Source organism: Perca flavescens, chromosome 15 (assembly GCF_004354835.1).
Source record: "Perca flavescens isolate YP-PL-M2 chromosome 15, PFLA_1.0, whole genome shotgun sequence".
NCBI classification, from domain to species: domain Eukaryota; kingdom Metazoa; phylum Chordata; class Actinopteri; order Perciformes; family Percidae; genus Perca; species Perca flavescens.
Window position 1 is genome coordinate 25850630 of NC_041345.1, and position 17940 is coordinate 25868569.

The window sequence follows — 17940 nt, forward strand, 5'->3', positions numbered from 1 at the left end:
TAACGTTACCTGCTGTCAGGTGTAGTGTTAACTATCTAACGGTAGGCTAACGTTACCTGCTGTCAGGTGTAGTGTTAACTATCTAACGGTAGGCTAACGTTACCTGCTGTCAAGTGTAGTGTTAACTGTCTAACGGTAGGCTAACGTTACCTGCTGTCAGGTGTAGTGTTAACTATCTAACGGTAGGCTAACGTTACCTGCTGTCAGGTGTAGTGTTAACTGTCTAACGGTAGGCTAACGTTACCTGCTGCCAAGTGTAGTGTTAACTAGTGTCCCGTGCAGCGATGTTTCGGTTGCCTCTGACGTCCGTTTAGGAGCATTAGAGAGAAGCGCAGTCATTTAAGTGGCACCGAAATCCGCGTTGCTATTCGGTCCAGTACATAACGGTCGTTAAGGTCGGTGCCGTATTAGCACCGGCTCTCGGTAACCAACCCTAGTAACAGCTGAATATTCTATTTCATGATGGAAAAGTAGAGATGATTGTAGACGAAAATGAAGAGGGATTTTATCTTAGTTGTTATTTTATGCAAAATATTTTAGTCTCGTCTTTTGTCGTCAACAATAATGCATGTTAATTTAGTCTTAGTCAGCGTTTTTGGACATTGGTGCAGTCTCGTAATCGTCTTGTCTTAGTCATGGAAAAAAAAGGTTGTTTTAGTCTTGTCTCGTCTGATGAAATTAACACTAGTAGGGCGAGGGGGCTGAAAGGAGCTGTTACGCGATCCCACTGACATCAACTAATTGAGCTAAGCTCGGCTAAACATGATTTTAAAACATCAACGTTCAAGGAGGCCATTCATAAGTTTTCTCTGACTCTGGGTTTGTAGGAACATTTGTAAAACTCCCACAAACTAAATTATCTTTTAAAAATTGCCACATTGCAAGGGCAATTAGCTCCTGTTGCTTTCCGTCCCCTGGCCTGTAGTGGACATTGTAAAAACGGCTTATATATATATATAAATATATATATTCAATACTGAAATCCCAGAGCCTCCCTTTTTACCTTTAAAGTAACCTGACCTTCGCCGAGGCAATCACACTACGCCTTCCGCAGCTGGAGAACCACAAGAGTTCCAACTCAAACACTAAACACGTTGTTGTTTTTTGTCAGCATGTAAAAGAAGGAGAGAAGAGGAAGAAAAGGTTCATTCCAAAACCAGATTCTCTCCCCCCAATTTGGATAAAACTACCTCACCAACTCTCCCGGCTTACTAACAAAGTTAAGTGATTAGTTTGAGTCGAAGTATCGAGTCATCACTGTCACGTTAAGCCCCACAGTCGCACTGTTTTCTATTCAGGATTATTTTCGAATTTTCCGAATTTCATCATTTGAGAGAAACGCATTTTTATCCTCAGCAGAAACTCTGCAGAATTGAAGTCAGATGCCTCGTGCACACTCTGCTTTTCCATTTGACTGCCTGCTTGTTTATGTTGCACCGCCTCATTTTCCCTTTAAAAACACAACGTTCACAGTTTATGACAGCTTATCCTTCAGCTCTGTTACAATAAATAATATGTGTACAACAAATGAAGAAGAGGGGGGGGGGGAAGAGGGGTGAAACAATGTGCCAATCAACTCCAACACAAAAAAAATGTAAACTGCTGTTTTTCAAATTTTCTCCCCTTTTTTTTTGTATTCCTGATAAGACACGGAAATGGAAAAAGGTGGCAGTATCCCAAAAAGACGGGAACCTGTGAGTCCATGACACACACTTCACACACAGAGGGAGCGAGTCAGAAAAAGAGAGAGAGAGAGAGAGAGAGAGAGAGAGAAGTTCCATCCCTGTCATTCACGTCTTTTTAGTTCTCTCTGAGTCCTGTTTCTCCAGCTGGCATATGGTGTCTCTCTCTAAACAAGAGAAAACGCAACCTTTTGATACCTTCTGAGAAAAACAATAACAGCGTTATATTACACCGAGTGATGGAAATAGAAACGTCAGTACTCATGGTCTTGAGGACTTCACTTACCATATACAGTATGCGTGTGAGTGTGTTTACAGTGTACGAGCGCATGTCTGAGTTCCACTATATCAGCTCAAGCACAAAAGTCCCTTTTCCTAATTCTTCTGGATATGTGCATGTCACTCCCTTAAGTATCCATTCGGCTAAAAAAAAATCATCAAAGTCTTTAGAGAAGCTCTCCTCCGTAAAACAAAAAAAAAGAAAAAAGCTTTTGTCGATTCTCAAAAAGGAACTTGCTGTCGGACAAGACGTCACACCAAGCTCTTCCCTCCGGGCGTCCTTCTTAAATGAAGCTCGAATGCCATCCCATCATCCTCTGGGTGTGGCGCGTAACCATCGTCTGCCTTCCTGCCTCGCTGTCCGCCTGTGGGTCAGACTACTCAATGGGGTGTGGAGGGGGAGGGGGTAGGGTGGGGGGGGCAGGTGATGAGGAAGGAAGGGTGTGGTACGGTCGGAGCATTCAGGCTCCCGGCTAGCGATTTGAGAAAAAGACTGAGGAAGAGTAAGGAGGAGGAAGGTTAGAAGTATGGCGGTTGGTCGGTCGGTCGTTGGGTGGGTGGCTGGCTCAGCGGTCTTTACTCGATGACCATGCAGTGGGGCAGGTGCTGCGAGTAATATTTGAAGAGCTCGGCGGTGGCTCCGGGGCAATTGGTCAGCTCCAGCTCCTCCAGCTCCTGCAGCTGGATCAGGCCTGACAAGCCGGTGGTGGTCAGCAGGGGGCAACCTGGGGGGGGGAGGGGGGGGGGACAACAGTTAGCTGGGGGCTGGGTAACAGGGAGACGGCTGCTGATCGAGCCCAGACGTTACAAAGTGTACCTGCGGCAAGGTTATTATGCTGTAGTTTAGAGATGGTCCGATACCAGTTTTTGCTTCCCTATACCGATTCTGATACCTGAACTTGCGTATTGGTCGATACCGAGTACCGATCCGATACCAGTGGGTCATATATTTTATTATGTTTTAACAACTGTACTGTATACTACTATCCCTGTATGGATGTGATATTATTTCTATCTTTGTTGTCGGTCTGGCTCAGGTTAAACTCTTTGTGAAACATGAACACAAACAATGAACGCCCCACTTTCTTTTACTATCCAGTTTGACAGTCAGTTATAACGGAAAAAGAAATTAACTACTTTAACGTAGATTTTCTTTAGGGCTTTATTATATGGTATCGGATCGGTGCATAAACTCCAGTACTTCCCGATACCGATACCAGCGTTTTAGGCAGTATCAGAGCCGATACCGATACTGGTATCTGTATCGGAACATCTCTACTGTAGTTTGGAATTACAGTTATATTTTATTTTAGCTTTGACTTTTGAATTTCATTTTATTTTAGTTAGTTCTCAGAGTATGTTTGCTACGGAGCCCCGGAGGTGACATGGAGAGAAAAAAATACAAAAAAACAAAGAAAAAAAGAAGATGGAGGAAAAAAAAAAAAAACAACAACACTGATTGAATCTCGAGATCCCACAAATCCAACAAACAATAAAGCTAACCTTAGTAGCTAGCTAGTAGCGCTAGCTACTAAGGTTAGCCTGCAGTAATTGACATCAACAGCCAACGACAATGTTCATAATAACACTTCACGTTGGCATGTATTAATTAGTAATGTTTGTCAAAATAAACGATGGATGTATTTAGACAACCGAGGAGATGTAATGATTATGTCGTGCTACTAGCTAGCGCTGCTGCTGGAGCCGCTGATGGATGTGCTGGGAGGGATTACACTATATTAGGCTGGGGGTCCACTTGCTTCTGTGTGTGTGTGCGTGTGTGTGTGTGTGGGTGGGGCATTAATATTTTCTTCTTATTTGTATTAGTTTTTTTAACAGGGCAATATAGTTTCAGTTTAGTTGTGTTTTTTCTTAAAGACTTTAGTTTTATATTCAGTTTGAGATGATTTTCACTGCTTATTTTTGTTTTAATTTACTATAATGATCCTGATCTCCAGTCCAACCACACATTTTCCTCATTATCAGTTTGTATGCTAATTACTTTACGATTCTTTTCTCAATTATTCGATTTATCTTTTGTCATCGTCAAATGTCGTGTTTTGTCACATCAACAGTCCAAAACCTAAAAATGTTTAGTATGCTATCCTAAAAAACAAACAAAAGCAGCAAAATCTCACAATTTAGAAGCTGGCATTAGGAAACGTTTGCATTCGGCTTGAAAGATGACTTTAACAATTCATTGATTTTCATTTACACTTGCAGATTATTTAGTTGTTTTGTTGCTAGTTAATCAACTTTCAGCTCTAAAGTGTATCCACTTTCTATGACCAAATAAAATATATATATTGCTTTTCCCATTGGTCAGTTTTATTGAATTCAACCGAAGCTACAAAATGCCAATGTCTGCTATTTAACCCTGCAAGTAGCAGTAGAGGAACGGTCATGAGTTAATCGCTATCTAAGCATTAGAACATGAGATATCTTCTGCGCAAGGTTGAAACAAATTTTAGGCAATGCTTTTGTAAATTATAGAGTGTGTTCTAGACCTACTCTATCTGTAAAGTGTCCTGAGATAACTCAAATTGAATAAAACTGATCTAGGCCCTGTAATTCTAAATTGGTGGAGCGCCACTAGATGGCAATATAAGGCTCCAGATCATAGCACAGAGTAGAGTTACATATAATCCACTTAGATACAGTGTAACATGGTTCACCTGCTTAATTGTATAAAGAGCACCTTTTAAGTTTAAGTTAGATTCTCTTTACCATCTATTTACCAATATGCAGAAAGGTCACATAGCAATAGTACATACAGATACATAATACATACATAATAGTAGGAAGCACTTTCTGTATAAGATAAATCATACCTGCTAGGGACAGTAGGCGAAGACTCCTCATTCCAAACAAATGCTGCAGACCAAAATCCTGTACCTGCACACACACACACACACACACAGACACATACACATACACACACACACACACACACACACACTCAATTATACATGAGAAACGCTAGTCATTGTGACTGTGTGACTGACAGGCCAAGAACAATTGTTTTTATATCAATAAATCACTAATGCATTAAAGTGGGGGCTATTTTCTTGCAGTGATCATCTTTAGTAAACAAATATAAAAGTCTGCAAAATAAATTTGCAGACTCTGAACTTAGTGTTGCAATCTCTTATAATTAACATTAACACTGCAAGTTCAGTCAATGTGACATGATTGTTGTGAGAAATTGCAGTTCAGACTTTTCAGTGCAGAAACTGCAATACAACGGAACAATCCTGGGTGTGAACTGGGATGGATTGCAGGGGCACGAGCAAAGACTGGATTTTTTCATTCCATAGATAAATAAATACAAAGGCTGCCGTGTTTATCATAGTCCAGAATATGAGAGCCTGACTACAAGTTGGGGTGCAGATATAAAGTATGTGAATTAGGATGTGCCACAGAACAATGACGATACTCTATCGGCAGACGTCGTAGATTTGTATTTCTTGCTAGTAATTTGTCAGATATTTTTCATGTACAATGCCAAGTTGTTTTTTAACAGCCTGGAATCTTGGGTGCTAAATGATGAGTAGTGAAACGTGTTTGTCTAAAATGCAAGAACATGCAGTGTGGGATTGTGTGTGTGTGCGTGTGTGCGTGCGTGCGTGCGTTCGTGTGTTTGTGTATGTTTTGTGTTACCTGACAGCACCAGCGCAGATAGAGGCTCCTTAATGATGACATGGTGGACAAGTAGCCCAACCCAGTGTCTGTGATCCGCACACACCTAAAAGTAGACACAATACACAACAATACACCTGAGTGATGTATGACCTTCGCTTTTTTCTTTTTCTGACTGATGCATTGAGAAACACTGGTGGAAACTAGTCAGCTTTAACACACTCAACAGTAACAGACTGCTTTTTATATACTGCAAATACCATTTGCATAGTTGCTAACGTTTGCCGATATCAATATACTCAACACTCAGTGCTCCACGCAATTTAGCACACATTAGTATGATCACGCAGTATTAACTGAAATACTGTATTAACTCAAATACTGCGCAGATCTTTAGACTAAGTATAAAGATATTATAGTTGCTTACATTTTAAGTACACAATAAGTGCAGACTATGTCAACATGTGTTGGATTTTACATGTACTTATGTTTACAGTGCAGCAGTAAGGAGGAACCTTCAGACACTGCGTTTCCGTCTGGCAGATTGATTGTAACACTGCCTGAGCTGAAGCTATGTCTGAAAACTAAAAACTACGGTTAAGGTTGCATGGAAACTTAGGTCGGACTTATTTAAAACTCCTTTATGAAACAGAATTTCTTGAAAATAAGCCGGATTTACTGAAGTATTACATGACAGTGTCATGACACATGAACCCTAACCCTAACCCTAACCCTAACTTGTCATGCCAAAAACCGAATGACGCTTAATGATAGAAGCGTTATGTCATAAACGTTCATGACAGTGTCATGTCACCAGTCATTGTCAGTGTAGCCAAATGTTGTTTTTTTTTTAAAACGTGTCAACATTTGGATATAAATTCTTCAGTCCAATGTGTCCCTGCATCTCCACCCTGCAGCCTTGCTGCTAAAGAAGGCAGCGAGGAGAATTGATGAGCAAGTCCACAGTTTTAAACAGAGCTCAGCAGAAGTGCCTCCTTCATCATTACCGAGTGCTGCTACCTTGGAACACGCCTCACTGTGATTTCCCCATCTGCAGCACTACAATGTGTTATAATGACACAGTCTCTGTATGTTAGTACGGGGTTGTCTTCTGTGTTAAGCACGAGTTGAACCCAATTTATGCTCCAGCATTAAATTGCCGTAGCCTACACTGTGGCCTGATGGGCACCTATCAAAAAATGTAACTACACGTGGCGGCGACACACACTACAGCAACTGTGATGGGTCCGCTTGGCCGTGGCTTGGTAGCGTCGCATTTCCTCCTATTTATTTCCTGGTTCTCCATCTCCGTAAACAGCATGAAATCAAAGAGAGGGTTAACTTTTCTTGCTACAGCTTTCCGACCGTGGTCAGAAAGCACAGAGGAGACACTTTGTTTCTCACACTATGACTCTAGAGTCTGCACTCGCTCTGAAGCTAGTCTATATCGACAACGTTTCATCTACGGGATAGTTCCGGTGCCACCGGAGGTTCTGCCAATGCAATATAAGTTATTGCATTTCTCAACCAAAGCATTATATACATATACATACTATATATGTATCTATATCTACACTCTGATCTATATAGGTACATGATGTGTGGTCCTTGTCACACAGGCGAGGAGCAATGTGTGGTCATAGTAAGTTACAGTTTTGAAAGTTATTATTTCTTAATTCTTATTTAAATTGTTTGCAAATTGTTGTTGATTTAATGTAGTTTGCAAATAAATATTAAAAACTAGTAAATGCACTGTTTTGTGGTTCACTTCCTATATTTTGGTCGGATCGCATTCTCACCTGAAGCGGACTGAAGTGCACTTGAAAGCAAACGGACCAGGGTTTCGGTTGTTTGGTCTGCACCAGAGTTCGAATGAGCTTTCACACCACCCCAAAGCAACCGGACAATCTGACGAAACGCATTGGGTTCAAATCGTTAATTATTTTAAAGACTATTTTTTTATTGATTTTTTTGGCTACTCTACCTAGGGTTGGATACCAAAATCTGTACTTTTTTGGGTACTACCGAGGACAAATTCATGCTCAACCAAACGGTGCCAAATATCAGTACCTGAGAGCAGTTAAGCGCTCTACATGTTGACAGAGAGCAGGGCTCTGACACACAGTGAGTCACTGCAATGCCGGTTAAGCGGTTGCAAGTGTGGTTGCACTTTTTAAAACTCTACGCAAGACAGCGTTCGCAGCAATATAATAGTAATGGCGAGTGGTCGCGGTGCAGTTACATTTCCTCTGGGTCAGGCAGGCACGTGTAGTATCTGGACTTATAACGGACCTTTTATAAACTTTGTCTTAAGTTTTTGGTAACAAAGAAACTCGTATGAACTTTAGCCTACATTCGCCTACACTTCTCTGGAAACATCTGGAAAGAATTAGGGATGCCCTTGTTGGCTTGGTTCCAAAAGGATGATAGCCATTGGTCAAAGTATTGTTTCGTCCCCCATCTATGTTACACACATTATAGAATATATACCATGTTAAAACAAAGAAAGTCAGAGGACCACTGGAGAATTGGGAAAACAGGTCCTCTCCGAGCTCTGCAGGGCTTGTCAAATGATGCTGATTTCTTCGATGTAAATAAACCTTTATAATCAAGAAACAGTGTCGGCGGATTCCTTTCCACACAGCAACGCAGCATTGCTACCAATTACACCACACACGCAAGTGTTCTCCATGCCCTGTTGAATGACTGACAAGCCTACCCAACCCTAACTCTACCCACCTCTGCACATGTCAGACTCTATAGCTTTTCCACAAACACACTGACCTGTCCAACACCAGTTCTTCCAGTTTATGCAGGTCACAGGCAATGTACTCCAGGGCCATGTCAGTGATCCGAGGGCACCAGGACAGGTCCAGGCTGCGGAGCTTACGCAGGTTCTCAGCTACCAGCTCCACACCATCGTCTGTGATCTTGGAGCAGCCGGAGAGGCTGAGGGCAGTCAGGTTGGGGAGGCTGTGCACCATGTTGACCACACCGTGATTTGTGATTTCCCAGCATGAGTGAAGCCGCAGAGTGTGGGTGGTGTAGCCCTGCAGGTGGAAGGTAATTATAGTTTATTTGATCATGTAAGTGAATAAAAAGGGAATTGATAATAACCCGGGGCAACTTCATTGTTATTGGAGGATGAGCCCATCACAGGCATTTTAAGTGTGACTCTACACAGGGCCAAAAACTTCTCTAACTCTCTAACTTTTGAATACGCTGTACTTGTTGCACCATCCGTTTCCGGTTTATAAACCAGCCACCTCCGAAAACTTGGCTTCTCAGAATCTTGAAATAAATCAGTTCAAACATTTTCTGGATACAGGCTCAATACCAAAATCAATATGCATTTTCATTTTCATTGGCCCATGACAAGTTTAATTGCTTTTAATTTCTCTCTTAAATCAAACATGAAGAACATCTTCACATTAGCAAACGTGAAAAGAACTAATCCTCTTCCGTATAATTATTTAGCAAAGTGATTGTATACATTTCTTTTTTAATTGATAGTGTTTTACTAAACTAAAACTACAAACTGTACAGGGGAACTGATGTAATTCTCTGTGAGATTGTCACTATGATTTATCACATTGGTAATATAAAAATATTGCCTAGTGCCTCTCCGTGAACCATCACCTTATCGTGGTGGAGAGGTTTGTGTGTCTCTGTGAACCTGAGGGCTGTGTTGTCTGGAGCTTTGTGCTCCTGGTAGGGTCTCCCAAGGCAAAGTGGTCTCAGGTGAGGGGCCAGACAAAGAATGGTTCAAAAACCCCAATGAAAAAGCTAAGCAGAGATGGAGTGACCCTGCCCGGAGGAAGCCCGGGGCCCCCGTCTGGAGCCAGGCCCAGACGGTGGGCTCGTCGGCGAGCGCCTGGTGGCCGGGTTTGCCACGGAGCCCGGCCGGGCACAGCCCGAACAAGCTACGTGGCAACTCCCTCTCCATTCCATGGGCCCACCACCTGTGGGAGGAACCGTTGGGGTCGGGTGCGATGCCACATGGGTGGCAGTGAAGGTCAGGGGCCTCGACGGACCAGACCCGGGCAGCAGACGCTGGCTCTGGGGACGTGGAACGTCACCTCTCTGTGGGGAAGGAGCCGGAACTGGTGCGGGAGGTGGAGCGCCACCGGTTAGATCTGGTGGGGCTTACCTCTCACGCACAGTCTCGGTTCTGGAACCATACTCCTGGATAGGGGTTGGACTCTTTTCTTCTCCGGAGTTGCCCAGGGTGTGAGGCGCCGGGCGGGTGTGGGGATACTCACAAGCCCCCGGCTGAGCGCCGCTGTGTTGGAGTTTACCCCGGTGGACGAGAGGGTCGCCTCCCTACGCCTGCGGGTTGTGGGGGAAAACTCTGACTGTTGTTTGTGCATATGCACCAAACAGGAGTTCGGAGTATTCGGCCTTCTTGAGACCTTGACTGGAGTCCTGCATGGGGCTCCAGTGGGGGACTCCATTGTTCTGCTGGGGGACTTCAACGCACACGTGGGCAATGATGGAGACACCTGGAGGCGTGATTGGGAGGAACGGCCTCCCTGATCTAAACCAGAGTGGTTGTTTGTTGTTGGACTTCTGTGCTAGTCATGGATTGTCTATAACGAACACCATGTTCGAACATAGGGATGCTCATAAGTGTACCTGGTACCAGAGCACCCTAGGCCAAGGTCAATGATCGATTTCATAATCGTTTCATCTGATCTGAGGCCGTATGTTTTGGACACTCGGGTGAAGAGAGGGGCAGAGCTGTCAACCGATCACCATCTGGTGGTGAGTTGGGTCAGAGGGTGGGGAAGACTCTGGACAGACCTGGTAAGCCCAAACGTGTAGTGCGGGTAAATTGGGAACGTCTGGAGGAGGCCCTGTCCAACAGACTTTCAACTCACACCTCCGGGCGGAGCTTTTCGTGCATCCCTGTGGAGGCTGGGGGCATTGAACCCGAGTGGACAATGTTCAAAGTTTCCATTGCTGAAGCTGCAGCGAGGAGCTGTGGTCTTAGGGTCTTAGGTGCCTCAAGGGGCGGTAACCCACGAACACCGTGGTGGACAACGGTGGTCAGGGAAGCCGTCCGACTGAAGAAGGAGTCTTTCCGGGATATGTTATCCCGGAGGACTCGGAGGCAGTTGCAGGGTACCGAAGGGCCCGAAGGGCTGCAGCCTCTGCCGTGAAAGAGGCAAAGCAGCGGGTGTGGGAGAAGTTTGAGAAGACATGGAGAAGGACTTTCGGTCGGCACCAAAGTGCTTCTGGAAAACTGTTCGCCACCTCAGGAGGGGGGCGGGGAACCATCCAAGCTGTGTACAGTAAGGATGGGACACTGTTGACCTCAACTGAGGAGGTAATAGGGCGGTGGAAGGAGCACTTTGAGGAACTCCTGAATCCGACTAATACGCCCTCTATGTTAGAGGCAGAGCTGGAGGATAATGGGGGATTGTCGCCGATTTCCCAGGCGGAAGTCACTGATGTAGTCAAACAACTACACAGTGGCAAAGCCCCGGGATTGATGAGATCCGTCCAGAAATGCTCAAGGCTCTGGGTGTGGAGGGGCTGTCCTGGTTGACACGCCTTTTCAACATTGCGTGGAAGTCTGGGACGGTGCCAAAGGAGTGGCAGACTGGGGTGGTGGTTCCCCTTTTAAAAAGGGGGACCAGAGGGTGTGTGCCAATTATAGGGGTATCACACTTCTCAGCCTCCCTGGTAAAGTCTACTCCAAGGTGTTGGAAAGGAGGGTTCGCCAATAGTCGAACCTCGGGTTGAGGAGGAACAATGCGGATTCCGTCCTGGTCGTGGAACAACGGACCAGCTCTTCACTCGCAAGGATCCTGGAGGGAGCCTGGGAGTATGCCCAACCGGGTCTACATGTGTTTTGTGGATTTGGAGAAGGCGTATGACCGGGTCCCCGGGAGATACTGTGGGAGGTGCTGCGGGAGTATGGGGTGAGGGGGTCTCTTCTCAGGGCCATCCAATCTCTGTACAACCAAAGCGAGAGCTGTGTCCGGGTTCTCGGTAGTAAGTCGGACTCTTTTCAGGTGAGGGTTGGCCTCCGCCAGGGCTGCGCTTTGTCACCAATCCTGTTTGTAGTATTTATGGACAGGATATCGAGGCGTAGTCGGGGTGGGGAGGGGTTGCAGTTTGGTGGGCTGGGGATCTCATCGCTGCTCTTTGCAGATGATGTGGTCCTGATGGCATCATCGGCCTGCAACCTTCAGCACTCACTGGATCGGTTCGCAACCGAGTGTGAAGCGGTTGGGATGAGGATCAGCACCTCTAAATCTGAGGCCATGGTTCTCAGCAGGAAACCGATGGAATGCCTTCTCCAGGTAGGGAATGAGTCCTTACCCCAAGTGAAGGAGTTCAAGTACCTTGGGGTTGTGTTCGCGAGTGAGGGGACAATGGAGCGGGAGATTGGTCGGAGAATCGGCGCAGCGGGTGCGGTATTGCATTCAATCTATCGCACCGTAGACGAAAAGAGAGCTTAGCCAGAAGGCAAAGCTCTCGATCTACCGGTCAGTTTTCGTTCCTACCCTCACCTATGGTCATGAAGGCTGGGTCATGACCGAAAGAACGAGATCCAGGGTACAAGCGGCTGAAATGGGTTTCCTCAGGAGGGTGGCTGGCGTCTCCCTTAGAGATAGGGTGAGAAGCTCAGTCATCCGTGAGGAGCTCGGAGTAGAGCCGCTGCTCCTTTGCGTCGAAAGGAGCCAGTTGAGGTGGTTCGGGCATCTGGTAAGGATGCCCCCTGGGCGCCTCCCTAGGGAGGTGTTCCAGGCACGTCCAGCTGGGAGGAGGCCTCGGGGAAGACCCAGGACTAGGTGGAGGGATTATATCTCCAACCTGGCCTGGGAACGCCTCGGGATCCCCCAGTCGGAGCTGGTTAATGTTGCTCGGGAAAGGGAAGTTTGGGGTCCCCTGCTGGAGCTGCTCCCCCCGCGACCCGACACCGGATAAGCGGACGAAGATGGATGGATGGATGGATGCCTAGTGCAGCTTTAATTAATAAGAAAACTGTCTTCAAGTTATTTAAGATTGTTTCGACCAAACCAGTACCTGGCCTAATGTAAGCCGGGATTGGCTCCAGGCCCCCCGTGACCCTCTAAGGATAATATAAATATATATATATAGCTAATAGATGGATGGACGAATGTGTTTATGAATAATAGGAAAAGAGCTTTGTGGAAAAAAACAGCATATTGTGAGTCAACTGAAAAACCCAATACTTGAGAATGAATGTGTGTGTCAATGTGTAAAGTAAAGTAGCAGGCTGGTTTCTCTCAGGACTAGGGTATCATTTGGGTTTTTCCAATTCCGGTGCTAAAGCGATAGTAAAAAAAAAAAAAAAAAAAGATGTAAAAATGTAATGATGTATTAATAATGTAACAACAGTAACTTATAACAATAACTTATTTCACCAGTAAATTGCTGTTAAATGACAAAAACAACCACCAGATGGGAAAAGGGTATCTTACAATAACTTTGAATGCACCACGAGGCTTAGGCTACCAGTTTCAGGTGAATTGTTCATGTGAACCCTCTGTATGGTTTTTACGACAACGGCAGCTGCAGACTGTTACGTCCCGGTGTTGGAATCCTCTACAGTGAAATACAGTCACACTTTACACCGTTTAACGTTAGCAGTCAGCATTTGGTTACACTTTACTTGAAGGTATCTACATAAGAGTGACATAACACTGTCATGAACGGATCATAAACATTATAAACAAGTCATAAACGTTTATGACATAACGCTTCTGTCAGTAAGTGTCATTCGGTTTTTGTCATGACAAGTTAGGATTAGGGTTAGGGTTAGGGTTCATGTGTCATGATAGTGTCATGTGTTCATGACAGTGTCATGTCACTCTTATGTAGATACCTTCAAGTAAAGTGTTAGCCAGCATTTTAACCAGGTGCAGCTACTAGCTAACGATAGTCTAACGTTACCTGCTGTCAAGTGTAGTGTTAACTAGCACCACATGCAGCGATGTTTCTGTTGCCTGTAACGTCTGTTTCGGAGCATCAGAGAGCAGCGCAGGCATTTAAGTGGCACCGTAATGAAGCACAGAAATCTGCGTTTCTATTCGGTCCGGTAGATACCGGTCGTTTAGTTACCGGTGACATATTAGCAGCGGGTTTCAGTAACCGACCCTACTCAGGACACTCTACCTGTTTGGCTGTGAAGTAGGCCATGGCCGTGTCAGTGACGTGGTAGGCCTGCAGGCTCAACTCCGATAGGTTGGGCAGGAGCTGTGAGATAGCAGCGATGGCGTCGTCCGCCACATTGATGCAGTCGCTGACGCTGAGGGAAGTGAGCCGGGCGTTCAGACTGGACCACAGGCCAGCCTCAGTGAAGTCGTTGCAGCCCGACAGTTCGAGGTGCATCAGGCCTTGCATTTGCTCCAACATGACCTGCAACATAAAGACCAGCAGTTGGACTCAGTGATGTATGTAGCTGCTGAGATGTGGTTACAGAAAGATTATGAGCAGATACACCGTTCCTCAGTGGTTCCCAACCTTTGAGTTTAGAGTTTATGGTAGGTCAAGAGCAATCACAAACTTTGGAAGTAATTTGTAAAGAATTAATGAATAAAAATAATATTTCTATTAGAGAAAAAAAGAGCAGAGAGCAGAAAGAGAAAGAGCAGAAAAGAGATCAGCAGAGCAGTGAGTATGACATGACTCAGTTATTATACTATTGTACTGTAAAATAGCGCCACACAAAACACAGTTTTAATAATATAAAATGTCTCTTCACTGGAGAAGTTATAATTGCTGACAAATAGGTTACTGTACATTAATAAACACCTGAAATTGTCCTTATTACTTACGAATATTAAATAGGAGCTTATAAAGTACGGTACTACCAAAAAAAAAAATATATATATATATATATATATATTTTTTTTTTTATTAGCAACAAATCTTTATCCGTTTATCCTGGCTTTGGACCATTTTTTTAGATAATTTAAATACTGGCTTTTATTTGGGAATTTATATGGGTACATAAATATTATTACTCTTAATCTGGTTTTGGTTATTAATCTGTATATATTATTTTAGGACATTAAGCAGCGGAAAAGCCTCTTGTTTGTGTTTTGGTAGTCTCGCCTTACCACACAGCGCTGCGTCAGTGCTGGAGTAAAGTCTGGCTGCACCGCTTACCTATTCTAGGATGAGGGAAAAGACTACTTTGGCTTGTTTGTATTTCTTTAAACCAATCACAACCATCATGGGCGGCACTAAGCCCCGGATGGAGCGACGGTGCCCTCGCAAAATAGATAACAGCGACAGCAGAAGGGGAGGAACATCCCTTCATCCCACCACTGTGTATCTGGTAAGTAAGTGTTGAAACAATAATTACATTATTGGCTCTCACCTGTTAGTCTTATCTGACAGACAAAGACTATGTAAAGAAAGCTAAATTAAATAATAAATGGAATTTATTAAATGGGATCCATTCATTGGAATGGAATAAAATTAAAAAAAATGACCTGCAATAAACTCTAATGAACTTAATGAAAAGAAAAAAGAAACAGATTGATTGATTCATAATATAGAGCTGATTTTGAATTATTTCACATCACCATTTATATTAAACTCTTTGGCTCTCCATACTAATTTTTACTTTGCTTTGCTTTCTTTTCCTTTTTCTGTTTAAGGTGCATCTAAATGCTAATGCACAAATCAGAACCCTGCAATAGGAAAGTCCATATATAGATCATGCAGCCAACAATTTCAGCTTTCACCATGGCAACCATCCACTCATCCCAGAATAGCAGGTATGAAGAGCCAGCTAAGCAACACTAGTAGGCCTCTTTTGTTCCAACAGTAGCAATGGAAGATAGCAGAAAGGCAGAGATTATGAGAATAGAAGTTAAAGGAAAAATTGTGTCTTCACATGTTTTGCCACTGCTGCCTAATAAAAACAAAATGCTATGCTGGCTAATGTGCACACATATCCACTTATATACAGACTCAACCAAAACCAGACTAAAAGGTAACTGGTTTAACATCCCACAAGTGATGGCACTGGTTTATCATACCGTAAACGTTGAGGAGGGATAAAATGACATGTACCTTAAGGGCTCATAAGGTTCATTTTCCCACAGCACTAATTCAATCAGTACTACAGAGTCTCTCACGTTCTCTTGTTAACACAAATTATGTCCTACCACTTCTCCTTTCCATTTTTTGCAATCAATTTATAACCAGTGCTAATGAAACTCAACATTTACTGTATACATTTCGAATTACAAGTGTAAGAAGTAACAGAGGGTTTGAGCCGCTGGAATGCTTTTAATGTGAAACATCTGTGCAGGAAGTATTGAGTTCCATTAACAGCAGCTGAACACTGGAAGCCAAAAGAAAAAGGCAAACTGAGAGAGCATGGAAATAATGAATGATTGAAAAACGCTATATCTGTTAACAAGAGAACCTCAGAGCAGCAGAGACGTGAGTATGACATGAAGACGTACTGATGTACTGATAGAATTAATCATTTTCAACAACATTTTCAAGGCAACATAAGGAAAAACATGGAGGAGATGTTGAGTTGGTATCAGTTTGTAACAGGTGCAGATTGGAAGGATATGTCTTCTTCCGCAAATAACTACAATTCATTAGTGGCTGCTCACATCTGTTGCTGACCAGTGCCGCTACTTTGTTGCCCGCTGAGACTGCAAGGGAGAGCTAGGGCATTTTCACAACTCAAATCAGTTGATTTGTTTGTAAACTTAGAGCGTTTTTCAATTTGTTTGTGTTTGTTTCACATGGGAAAAAAAGTCTAACAGAATCAAAATCCATCATTATAACCCATGCGAGAATGTTCGCTCTGCTTATCGTTCAGATGTGTCTGGGGCGGGAGTAAATAGAGGAAGAAGGTCCTGTTTTCTGGACGAGTGCATATTTCTCGCATCTCCATGGTCAAACCAGATCATTTCATTTAAATAACTTTCCAGACATTGTTTTGTGAATAAGTTATTACGTCTGCTGCGTTCCCTCTGCTCTGCCTGGTTGTGTCTCTAGCTGGTTTGACCACAGCTAACTTGACAGCAGGACCCGTATAGCCCAAACTTGTTGGGTCAAGGTTGGATCACGTTCTCACCAGAAACAAACTGTACTCAAGCAAACCAGAGTTTGTTCATAACCGGACCAAGACTATCTCCTCCAAGTGGTCTCGGCCCAGTTGTTTTGGTCTGCGCTCGAGTGCGATTGCTGTTTTCACACCTGCCCAAACAAACCGCACCAAGGCGGTAAACCAGGGTTCAGTTCAACCGAACTAAACAAGGCAAGTGTAAAAAGGCCCTTATATCTGAATTCTGCGCCATGTCTCTCAATTTAGGGGAAAATTCTTATCCAATAACCTCTGTCTTTTCCAAACAGATCCTGACTCACCTCCAAACCGGCATCTGTGATGGTGGACCTCTTGAGACTGACTGAGCGAACACCTTTCTTGGACAGCGGGTAGTTGTCGATGAACTCACAAATGTCCAGGTCTGAGACGCCCACTAGGCAAAAACACTGGAAGCCACGCAGGGCGAAGGCCTGCAGACTGACAAACTCCTTCTCCCCATTGGGCAGCAGGGTATATAGCTCCTTGGCATGCAAGATGGGTGTCACAGCCTCCCAGAACTTGGGCTGGTACAGCACCTTGCGCCATGTCTTGCATACCTGCGCCAGTACACATTTTTCAGCTGTGGTGAAGTACCAGAGCAATCGGTTGAGCAGCTTCTCATCCAGGACTTGCTGGCGCTCGAGCAGCATGGGTTTGGGTAGAGTGAGAGGGGGAAGCTGACGAAGGGACGACTTCAAGCCCACCAGAGGCTTTCCATGCTCCATGTCAGAGCCCAAGAGAGAGGCTGCTGAGTTGGGCATGCCAGGGCCTTCCAGGTGGTGGTGGAGGTGGTAGGGAAGGGAGGATGGCGGAGGAGGCAGGATGGAGGGTACCGAGGAGGACTGGCACAGACGGTTCTTGGCAGCAGGTGTCCCCTTGGTGATACTCGCACTGCCCAGACCATTGGGCTGGCTGGGGGGCAACTTCACCATGCCGTTGCGAGTCACGCAGGATGACTTCAGCTCGCTGGGGGTGGACATGTTCAACATTGGGAACCTGGTGACAGAGAAAGTGGAATCAGTGGATCAGTGTGCTGGTAAACACTGAAAACTTGTGTGCGAAGACTAATCTATAAAGGACAATCAGTTGCCACAAATACTTTAAGTTTTGAAGTAAATTATTTTATGTTTTAAAAAATCAATATCTTTGAGTTGTGGTTAATTAAAAAACATTGATTGATTTAAATAAACATATACATGTTAAGATTATTGAATGCTGTGTTATTACACTTAAAATTATTCG

The 17940-nt window shown here is 44.3% G+C and overlaps 1 protein-coding gene across 1 annotated transcript in view; it reads right to left on the reverse strand.

The window, feature by feature from the left end:
* Positions 1 to 2537: 2537 nt before the first annotated feature.
* Positions 2538 to 17940, reverse strand: part of fbxl16 (F-box and leucine-rich repeat protein 16) — a 31086-nt gene continuing 15683 nt past the window's right edge. The window contains exons 2-7 of the mRNA XM_028600634.1: positions 16980 to 17694; positions 13752 to 13994; positions 8385 to 8650; positions 5622 to 5706; positions 4793 to 4856; positions 2538 to 2686 (exon numbers count right to left, since the gene is read on the reverse strand). Coding sequence (XP_028456435.1) covers positions 2538 to 2686; positions 4793 to 4856; positions 5622 to 5706; positions 8385 to 8650; positions 13752 to 13994; positions 16980 to 17687 — 1515 coding nt within the window. The 5' untranslated portion in view covers positions 17688 to 17694. The remainder of the gene's footprint in view (positions 2687 to 4792; positions 4857 to 5621; positions 5707 to 8384; positions 8651 to 13751; positions 13995 to 16979; positions 17695 to 17940) is intronic.